General features: G+C 56.1%; 1 protein-coding gene across 1 annotated transcript in view; it reads right to left on the bottom strand.

Annotated features, from left to right (window-relative positions):
• Positions 1-1,882: 1,882 nt before the first annotated feature.
• Positions 1,883-10,681, bottom strand: part of TMEM63B (transmembrane protein 63B) — a 48,963-nt gene continuing 40,164 nt past the window's right edge. The window contains 10 exon segments of the mRNA XM_055816210.1: positions 1,883-4,379; positions 5,456-5,536; positions 5,760-5,875; positions 6,015-6,182; positions 6,301-6,406; positions 6,560-6,722; positions 6,861-6,926; positions 8,313-8,399; positions 10,242-10,348; positions 10,592-10,681. The exon segment at positions 10,592-10,681 is cut by the window's right edge and continues 64 nt beyond it. Of these exon segments, the coding sequence (XP_055672185.1) occupies positions 4,215-4,379; positions 5,456-5,536; positions 5,760-5,875; positions 6,015-6,182; positions 6,301-6,406; positions 6,560-6,722; positions 6,861-6,926; positions 8,313-8,399; positions 10,242-10,348; positions 10,592-10,681 (1,149 nt within the window). The 3' untranslated portion in view covers positions 1,883-4,214.

Here is a 10,681-nt window from a genome sequence, read left to right as displayed (position 1 = left end):
CCAGCATGGACTGGCATGGCTTAGCCCAGCACGGCCAACGTGGCTCAGTACAGCATGGCTTGGCCTGGCATGACCAGCTCAGCATGGCCCGGCCCAGCCCCAGGAAGAAGCTCTGCATTGCCATCCTTCTGGTGCCAGGGCTGAACATGGTGATCCCAACGAGTGTCACCAGCTGCGGGGCTCCTCCTCCTCCCCTCACGCCTGGTTGCAGCCAGGGAAGCTGTGCCCATACCCCCTCACTGCCGGAGCTGGCATCCAGCTGCTCCTCAAGAGCACCTGCCTTCTAACCCACCTGTCTTGCCCCAGGAGGGCAAATCCTTCCTAAGCAGGGAGCAGGTTGCACATGGGATCAAGAGCTCTGTCTCTTGCCTGAGGGAAGGGCAACTAGAACATTCAAAACCAGCTGTAGCCAGGTCCTGCTACACCTACAAGAGAACATGCCAGCCCTGGCTGCCACCCAGTGGCACTGCCATGTTGCCATCTCCAGCTAGGAGAGCCCACCCACCGCGGGCAGCTCATTCTGCCCACCCTGGTGCAGAGGAAGCTTTGGGGTGCCCTGCTCTGGGTTGCCACAGTGGCTGCTCCATCTTACCTTCAGCCAGAAGGCGGCTGCATCACTGCCCGCGGGCTAGAAGCATAGGGGGGTCCCTGCTGGGGCCACCAGCCAGCTCCGAGGCAAGCTGCAGGCAGCAGCATGCTTTCAGAGGAGCAAGCAGACCTGAAGCGCCAGGACTTGTTCCTGCTTTGGGCTTGTGCCTGAACAGCTCTGTAGCTTTTCCTCTGGTCTTGACCACTAGTGATCCACTCAGATCCACCCAGAACAGTGCCTGTCCTTGTTGTGACCCATTCATCGCTTGCCTCATTACCCCTCGATAAGTCTTTAAAGCTGCTTTCACAGCTCACTCTCCTGGGGTAGGAGGCAGCTCCCCCGTAATCCTGTCACACACACAATCCTGTCACACACGCTGTCTCATGTCCTGCCTCTTCTGCTTGGGAGCAATTTTTGTCAAATGTGCACAAATACCTGCACAATTTCCTTGTTCCCTTCCCTCAAGCTTCCCTTTGCAGCGATGCCTGCAAGGACTTGGCAGCAGGCACTGTTCTTCGGTTCTCTTTGTCTGTGCCCAGGCATCGCCTCTTCCCAGTACCCTGGCTGTGGGCTGCCAGGGGCGGGAGAGTGCTTTGTGCCCAGCTCACGCTGCGCTGCTGGCACACGGAGCCACAGAGCCTGAACACAGCGAGGTGGGAAGGGAGCTGGGAGCCCGGGGTCACTCTGCCCCGCAGCTCCCCTCTCCGCGGTGCCATCCTCTGAGCAACGGCCCCCCCAGCTCCGGCCTGCGCCAGGGCAGCAATCCTGCGGGCTGGCTGAGCTACAAGCAGCATCACATGGCAGGAAAGCGCTCCCCGCCTGGCTGTGCTCCAGGGGTCTGGCACCCCTCACCCCTTCCCAAAGGCTTCAGCTGTCCACCCAAACCAGGCTAGGTGACAGCAGCCACATAAATTGCTATTAGGACCGTACGGTTGGGCTGACGCGTCCCGCCAAGGCTACAGACAAAACTCCCCTCCTCTCCCACACCATTCCCAAAGCATCTTCTTCCACCCAGCCTCAGCGCGTGCAGCTCCCCAGCCACCTGCTTTTAGCAGCAATGCCTCCAATGCCTCCACCAGCCAGACGGAGAGCCCACTTGGGCTGGGAGAGCCCCCGAGCCACGGCTGGGTTCCTGGCAGCTGCGCAGGGCTTGTGCTCACAGGGGGGGCAGCACAACCCCCCACTCCTCCTTTTGTACCACGCATGCTCCTGGATCCCTGCTGCAGCTGGGGTCCTCTCCTAGGTCCCAGCCCCCAACCTGCTCGACAAAGAAAAGACTGCAAGAACAATAGCTCATTTTTTTCCTTTTTTCTTTTGTACACAAATATATACAGGGTATTATACACATCTCTACACAGACAGTGCCACTCAGAACACACAGCTCTCCGTGGGCAGAGCCCTGATGGCCACAAAGGCAGCCCTGGGCCACGGCCGAACCTACAGAGACTGGAGCATCCCAGTCTGCCTGCTGGACTGGGGGGCAAGGGCAGTAGGTGGGTGCAAGATAGGGAAGCAGGATCAACATCCTCCCTGCCCCAGCCTGGGACTGGACCAGGAGCTCTCGGCTCATATGCTCATTTCATTTCTAGCCCATTCCTGGAGCAGATGGGTGACGCTGTGCCCCTCCGCACCTGCACGTGCTCCAGCCCTAGCCAAGCCCTGGGAGCCAGCATCGCCTGCCCTCCCCGTGTACTGAAGACTCACAACTCTTCCCCTGTGTCCCCCCTTTCCTCCAGGCCTGGGATTCCTACAGAGAGGCATATAGGACAGTCAGCTACACCCTCCCCAGAGCAGCCCCCTGCCTGCTCTGTGGGTCCAGCTCCCCTCCTCTCACAGGGAAGCAAGGGGGAGAAAAGCCATGGGATGTGACCGCCCTTCCCTGGAGCAGAGCTGACGCCTCACTTGTTCAGGTCTGTTAAAGTGCTTGGAGCTCCAGGGCCAGCATGGGTGATCAAAAAGGTTAAGTGACTGTCCCCTTCCAGGTGGCCCATCAGACCCTGGAGGGCACACCCCAGTGAGCCCAGCACCCACAGATGACAGGCAAAGGGAGGGACAGTAGTGTCTGCAATGAGCACCAAACAGGATGGTGGCAGGGGATTGAGGGAAATAAATATAGCTCAATAGCAGGGAGATTTATTATTTTCCTTTACATTTTACACAAGGGGAAGGGGGAAGCAATTGAGGGCAACTGATCCTGACCAGAAACCTCCTCACAAAGAGCCTTTAAAGAGGGTCAGGCTTCCCTGCAGGTGCCAGGGGATCCAGTCCACCTCTCCGGCCCATCCTGACCCCTGCCTGCCTCTGGACACAGCTATTGCCAGGGAGGGGGCAAGGGCAGAGGTAGGGGAGGAATAGCCCCCCTCACTCAGGCTGGGTGATGGCAGGGGAGCCTGCACCCAGTCAGGGCAGGTGAAGAAAGCCAGTACAGCCCCATGAGGATTTTGTGCTCCTACAGATGGTAGTCTTGCTCAGAGAGGGCTCCCAGGGGCTGCTCTCCCAGGGCTCACTCCCTCTCTGACAACCTCAGCTGGGGGAAGACCCTGCAGCAGCTCAGGGAAGGCAGCCTATGGGGCCCCGTCACAACCAGGCAGCACCGACCCCGCAGGGTGCCAAGGGCCTGCAGTCCAGGACCCTTTCTCCCCTCTTCCTAGCACCCAGGAGACCCCCAGCACAGCCTCCCTGTCCCCAGGTCTGACCCTGCTGTGCAGACAGAGGGCAGCAAAAGGGGCTGTGGTACCACACAGGGGTCAGGTTGATTTGTTTGAAAGGGGAGTATAATGTGCAAAAAAAGCCACTTAAAATGATGCTGCAATCCCCTGCCTGTGCCCCTGGGGAGGAGGGGACAGGACCTGGGGGAGAGGCTGCCCGCGCCTCCTCCTGCCCATGAGAAATGCCCTCAGCACCCCTCACCCTGGGAGGGGGCAGCCTAGCTCACACCGGCCCCACACCCCTTCCCTGGGGTGATGCCACCTTTGACCACAAGGCCAGGCTGTCACCTTCCCTGGGGTGGGAGTGAAGTCTGTCGCCAATCCCTGCACCCAGCCCAGCTCCTAGCACATCACGCCAAGTGGATGCTGCAAGGGGTTGAGAAAGGGCACAAGCAGGCACAGGGAGAAGGTGCAACAAAAACCACTCCCTTACCAAGGTGGGGCATCCCACACACTGACTAAAGCTTTTCGTTTACCACCTTCCTGTAAATCTAATAAATTATTAGTGTTCCTTGCCAGGACAGGGGACAGAGGGGCCTGCTAAGACGACCCCAAAGATTCTCCTTGTGCCCCTCCCGACAAAGCACCCAGCCTTCCTCCTCCCTGCAGATCCAGAGCAGCACCAGGGGGGTCACAGTCCCCCTCCTCCCCAGCCCCCAGGGTTTTGGGGTCCAGGGATGCATTAAAGAAGGTAGCTAGTAAAGAGCATGCCCGCCGAGCTGCCAGGCTGGTGCAGGGGTGGAGGGGCAGGGAAATGGAGAGCTTGAGGCAGGGCCCCTGCCCTCACTGAAGGCAGTGGCCCCGGGGGTGGGCAGGCAAGGGCAGCAGCTGGCACCCGTGGGCGCCTCTCCCTAGGTCTCCGTGCACACAGCCTGCCCCGCTCCTGGGCATCCTTCCCCATCTGCCCTCTGAGGTCCCTACTGGTGGATCTCGTTCTCTATCAGGCTGTCCTCACACGACTGGAAATCCGTGTCATTCATGCCATCTGTGTTGATGAGCTCCTCATCCTGCGACCCCTGCTCCTCCGACTCAGTTGCTTCACCCTCCGGTGAAGAGTCCTGCAGCACTTGGGCGATGTACTTCTGGCCAGGGCCAGGCACGGTGTTGGTGAGGCGTGGGGAGAAAACAGAAACGCATGTCAGCCTCAGAGGCTCCTCGTGGCAGCAGAGCACAACACACACAGTGCGACACAAGAGGTTGAGCATGGGGATACACTGGGAGGCTGAGGAAGTGTTCAGACCCCATGGGATGTACTGGGAGAGGGGGTAAAAGCAGGGCTGGCTTGGCCCTACAACAGTGGATGTGCCAAACACCAGCATCCTGGAACAGGCGGCATCCCCAGGGAGCCAGGGCTAGGAGAGCATGGGGTTTCTCAGCTCTTTGGAGCCCATTATGACTAGGAGACTCTGCTCCCTTTTTTTTTGCCAGTGGACACATCCTTCTGAGGCTGTGTCTGCCTCCTATGGGGAATCTCCTTTTGGCAAGATGCCACTGCCCTTAGGTACATGGAGACTGGGAAAGAGCCTGGGTTACACGTCCACACCCCAGCCCTGCTCTCCCGAGGAAGCCAGTGGGGGGCTCTGCTTTACACCATCTCTGCATGTATCCCCTGAACAACTCTGCAGGCCTCCAACTAGAAAAATCTTACAGTGGAAGGAAGCAGCTGGAATGAGTCAGTGAGCCAAGAAGAAGTAAAGAAAACAAGACTCTGGGATCTCAGAGTTGGGCAGGGGAGGGGAGAGTCTCCAGAGCATTTTCATGGCCTTAAAGGCAATGCCCACAGAGACCCCATTGCACTGGAACTAGGACCAGCCCCCCAGTGGGTGACAGCCTTTGCTGATGGGCAAGCACGCAAAGATGCAGAACGAGAACGGAGACTGACCCAGCTGGATTCACCGTCCCAGCTGAGAGAGGCATAAAGTAACACGGTGTCTGGGAATCAGCAGGAAAGAGTTGTGTGGGGTGGGGTAAGCTGGGGAGGTGTTACACTTCATCACCCAGCTCAGGTGAGGGGCACAGCACTCAACACTTGCCTCCCACCCTCACTGGGAGACTTTGGGTGCTGCCTCAGAGAGGTTAGGAGCAAGGTACTTAGGAAGTTACCTCCCCCTTCCCAAACACGAATAAGGAGCATGTCAGGGTATGGACAGGGACTTACAGCTGATTTGGGAGCTGGCAGACTGGTGGCAGGTCTCCCATTCTGCCTGTTTTCTATGGCATCCACCTCTGTGTGGTCAATCTGGAAAGGAAAGGAGAAACCAAGAGACTGCTGGGGCAACACGTTTGCTGTTCCACCACAGGAGCAGCATATCAGCAGCGTGGACAGCCTTGGGACTGTTGCCTCTGTGGAGCCAGGGTTGAGAGGCTCTGCTGGGGAGCAGGCTGGGACCCCTGCTGTTCTGCAGCTCAGCTGTGCTCTCGAGGAGAAGCATCCTGAACCCCCACCCAGCACTCCACCTCACCTTGTAGTTGTGTGCGCTGAGGTATTTGAAGTGCCCGAAGCAGACGTGACACAGGCAGATCACAATGGTGATCACAAGGACCACGAAGGTGAACATAGAAGTGGGGGCCAGGAACCCTGGGGCAAAGGAAGACCAAAGTGGCAGCGTCAGAGGGATGCTGACCGTGCTCCGTGGCTGGGGACTGCCAGGACCACAGCCTGTCCAGGGAAGCAGCTCTGTAGGTGGTCAGGGCTGGCATCCCAGCCCAGCACTCACCTGTGCGCATGGTAGAGAAGAAGAGAAGCCAGAAGAGGCAGAGGATGGGGGCTGCCACCACCTGGTTTACAGCCCCTGAATGGATCTTCTTGTCCAGCTTAGCAGGCAGGTAAGCATAATACAGGTTGTATCGGTCCACCAGGTGCTTCAGCAGCATGTACATGAGCCCTGGGAGAAAGGGAGCGATGCCAGCAGAGTGGGGCATCAGCCTCTTTCCCAGTGCCTCTGACTGGCAGGTAGTATCTCCCCAGCCTCTGACACAGGGAAGTGGAAGGGTATCACTTACCAAAAGGGACAATGATGGGGCAGGTGATGCTGTATGTCATGACCACAGTGAAGACGCACATCATCCAGGCGTAAGCAGCCCCAAACTGGAACTCATAGGCCTGGTGCTGCAGGAGGGAACAAAAAGCCATCAGCATGACCCTGGGAACTGAGCGAGGGTGTGCAACACCCAGCTGTACACACAACACTGGGCAAGCGCCACCGCAGCACTCCCATCCCTGGGTGGGGCCACGAGCCACCCCGCCAGCCCCGCTACATACTCTTTTGACGTTCCTCCGCTCGGCCGCTGAGCGGGCCAGGCAGAGGCGTATCATGTACATGAGCAACCCAGGGATGCGCAGCAGGTCCATGGCATTCCCGATGAAGGCAGAGGCAATGACGTAGTTGACAAAGAAGGCCCCGTTGTCGGGCAGGAACACACACCTGGAGAGATGCAGCAAAAGTGGGCTGCAGGAGGTGCTTCCCCCTTGCAGGGCAGCAGTTAGGAGGCCCCAGTACCTTTGGACACCAACAAGAACCTCCCCCACTGCAAAGAAGGGCCTTCTGCCTAACTCCACTTACTCAAATCGCACGGCAGCTTCAGCGAGGAATTTTTTGTCAAACAGCCAGCGGAAAAACACATCCAAGCTGTGGGGGAGGAGGACAAGAAGAGGAATGTCAGAAGCAGCAATACAGACATGCACATGCAAATATAGGGAAGCTGCTTTAGGAGGGCTCAAAGCTCTGACCATAGACTGCTTTGTTCCCTCTTTGGGTCTGTCACCAGCAATTATGTAAATCAGACACTGGAAAAAACAGTGCAGCACCCAGAAGGGCGCATAAAACTTCCCACTCATGTGTCGTCTTCTCCCTTTGCCCTGATCCTATCAATAAACTATTTTCCTCTCTCCCCTGTTTAGGCATAACAACCATGCAAGGAAGAGGTGACTGACTCTACAGAAGAGTACTAGGTACCCTCCAACACAGATTTAAGGAAATCCCTTAGGAGAAACAAATCCCATTTCCATCAATTCTAATTTTTTGATATAAAATTGTCATCCGCTGGCACCTTGGGTTCTGGTGGAATACAGAGCTCCAGAGGCAACAGCAGGGGGACCAAATCCTCAGAAGGAAGGGCAGTCTGTTTAATGGTATCTGGTCAAAATGCAAATCTGAAAGCATTTACCTGCCCAGATCATAAGGTTATATGCAACAAGGTGTTTTTAACCCAGCCAGGAAATGTTGCTGTAGTCACCCACTGGGAAGGAGGACTATTCTTTTGCCTCCGTCAGAGGGTTTGTCTATTCTCAGGATGAAGTTCACCACTGAGGGGCTGTACCCTGAATCCTGAATTTGGTGTGTGTGTGTGTAGATCCCCACCTTACAATCTGTAACTCACTCCCTACCACAGTAAGGATCCCCCCCATCTCACTCCCATCCCCGGTTTTTCCTTCCTCACAGTTTCCCTACTCAGCCACTGTTCAGTGCTGGGAGCCGATGCCTATGGCTGGCAGCTGGCGCATTGCTATTTGCCACAGGGCATTTCTATAACCCCTGCAGGAAGATTTGGGGCTCACATACAAACAGATGAGCATTGCTGCAGCCTACACATAACTATCCCACACAGACAGGCAGCGCAACCTACTCAGTTATGGCTCTAATGGGGAATTCACTAGTTTTGTGCAAAATCTGGAGTGCACAGAGGTGAGGAGTGCCTCCTTCACCAGAAGACCTCGAGTAGACTTTTCACATGCATCATCAACTGTGCCAATTCTTGCCGAGTTATTTCTAACAACTTGTTACATACACATGTCAATACACCTGCAGGTTAAATCAAAAAGCTCCTAGAGACCCAGCCAGGTATGGTCTGGCCTAGTCCCCCAACTAGAACTAAATGCCACCTTACCACGGGGATGGTGGCCAGGGCACTTCTGCAGAGAAAAGGACGTGGTGCAGGAGAATAACAAAGGGCGCACCTCAACCCTCCCCACACTCCAGGCCTCTGCACTTGCTTTTGCTTCCCATCACCCCTACCTGCTCAGGCCCAGCGATGGCAGCAGCAAGACCATGAAGATGAGGAAGGTGTAACACTTGTGCATGGTCGTCCTGTTCTCCCCAGACCTGAGGGCAGAGAGGAAGCTGTTAACCTTTCACTATCACCCCATCCATCCCAGGGGCTGCCCCCACATTGCCTCCTTATCAAAAAGGACTTCCCAGTATCTAATCTGAATCCCACCCTGTCCACCTACTGGTACATGGATATACTCCCTTTCCCTCCAGTATGTCAGAGGTCTGTTTGCAAGTCCCAGTTCCTCCCGCCTTGTCCCACAAGCCCCCCCCCCCCCCCCAAATTTTTAGAGGAATCTCTGCAGTCATCTCTCTTGACCTGTAATCAGAGCTGGTGACATCCTCCCCACCAGTCTTTGCAACATAGAGTGGAAAACAAAGTTTACATTGCACGTCCTGTGGGAAGAGTGCCTCATAGGTAGCACTCTTCTACTGCTTTGCACTTCAAATACCTTCCCTATGGCCAGAAGCTGTAGGAGCTAAGGCGATTTTCCCTTGGAAAAGTTATAACTTACACACGGGTACAGGCACACCACCCCGGCCCATTCACCTGAGCCAAGGCTTTCTTTGCTACTAGCATTTCTCACAGTAACCAGTTCCAACTCCTCCCAGGTTTCTTCCTGTAGTGGGTTTGCACGACAAGGCTTTGGTAGCAGGGGTTATAGGAGTGGCTTATGTGAGAAGCTGCTAGAGGCTTCCCCCATGCTCAATGGAGGCAATGCCAGCCAGCTCCAAGATGCATCTGCCACCGGCCAAGCTGAACTAATCTGTGGCAGCGGTAGCGCCTCTGGGATAACATATTAAGAGCCGGAAAAAATATCTGTGCCAGTGGAAGAGAGGAGTGAGACTATGTGAGGGAAACAACTCTGCAGACACCAAGGTCAGTGCAGGAGGTGCTCCAGGTGCTGGAGCAGAGATACTCCTGCAGCCCGTGGTGAAGCCCATGTTGAGACATGCTGTCCCCCTCAGCCCATGCAGATGAACCGTGTAGCAGATCCACCCACAGCCCATGCAGGACCCCACGCTGGAGCAGGTGGATGGGCCTGAAGCAGGCTGTGACCTGCTGGAAGCCCACGCTGAAGCAGGTTCACTGTCAGGACTTGTGGACCCACGGAGAGAAGAGCCCATGCTGAAACAGGTCTGCTGGCAGGACTTGGGACCCTGCGGGGGACCCGTGCCTGAGCAGTGTGTGAAGAACTGCAGCCCGTGGGAAGGACTCATGCTGGAGAAGTTCATGGAGAACTGTCTCCCATGGAAGACACCCCACACTGGAGTAGGGGAAGAGTGAGGAGGAAGGAGCAGCAGAGACAATGTGTAAGGAACTGACCATAACCCCCGTTCCCCACCCCCCTGTGCCACTCAGGGGAGAGAGGTAGAGAAATCAGGAATTAACTTAAGCCCAGGAAGAAGGGAGAGGTGGAGGGGAAGGGTTGGTTTTGTTCTGATTTGGAACGGTAATAAGTTTGACTAATTCTTCTTCCAAGCCGAGTCTGTTTTGCCTGTGACGGCAATTGCTGAGCGATCTCTCCCTGTCCTTATCTTGACCCACGAGCCTTTTGTTACATTTTCTCTCCCCTGCCTGGTTGAGGAGGGGAGTGACAGAGCAGCTTTGGTGGGCACCTGGCATCCAGCCAGGGTCAAGCCACCACACTTCTTGTAGACCTATGTCAAGCTCTGCTCAGCCAACCAGGCTGCACAACAGCAGCCAAGGGTTGGCAGAACAGCTGTCCACGGCACACCACAAGTATCCATGAGGTGTAACATAACACTGCACTTGGGAGTGGAAGGCAGCAGTTCAAGCAGAAGGATCCAGCTGGGAGCTTTACGTCAGCGGGAAGTGTCTAGTGGCCAGGCAGCACACTGGTATGACTACGAACAGGCATTGGCTGTCCTTACCTGGTCCAGTGTGCTTCGAAGAAGGCAGAGTAATACACGATGGTGGGCAACAGAGCAGAGAAGCACCACAGCAGCAGGGTAGGGAAGAACTGGGTAATGATGGGGTTCTGCAATGAGGCAGAGAAGAGACCAAATGTTACATGGTGTGGCAGCTCTTGTACCAGACACGGGTACAGCTGTCTTTGCTGATGCTGAGCCCCCCGCACCACGGCTGCCGCTGCACCCCCCCTCATGGTCAGGCTGACAGGACCTGGGAAATGCGGGCAATCTCCTTCCCTACCCTCCAGGGCTGTTGTGCCTCAGTGTGGTTCCCATGCTACTCATCCTGCACCCATCTCCAAAGGCCTTACATTGAGGTACTCCACGGGTTTGGTGACATTGAACTTGTCCATAGTGGTGATGATGATAGCAGGTGTGGTGAGGAAGAAGAGGAGGATGAA

This window comes from Falco peregrinus, chromosome 11 (genome assembly GCF_023634155.1).
Source record: "Falco peregrinus isolate bFalPer1 chromosome 11, bFalPer1.pri, whole genome shotgun sequence".
NCBI classification, from domain to species: domain Eukaryota; kingdom Metazoa; phylum Chordata; class Aves; order Falconiformes; family Falconidae; genus Falco; species Falco peregrinus.
This window is presented reverse-complemented; position numbering and strand designations above follow the sequence as displayed.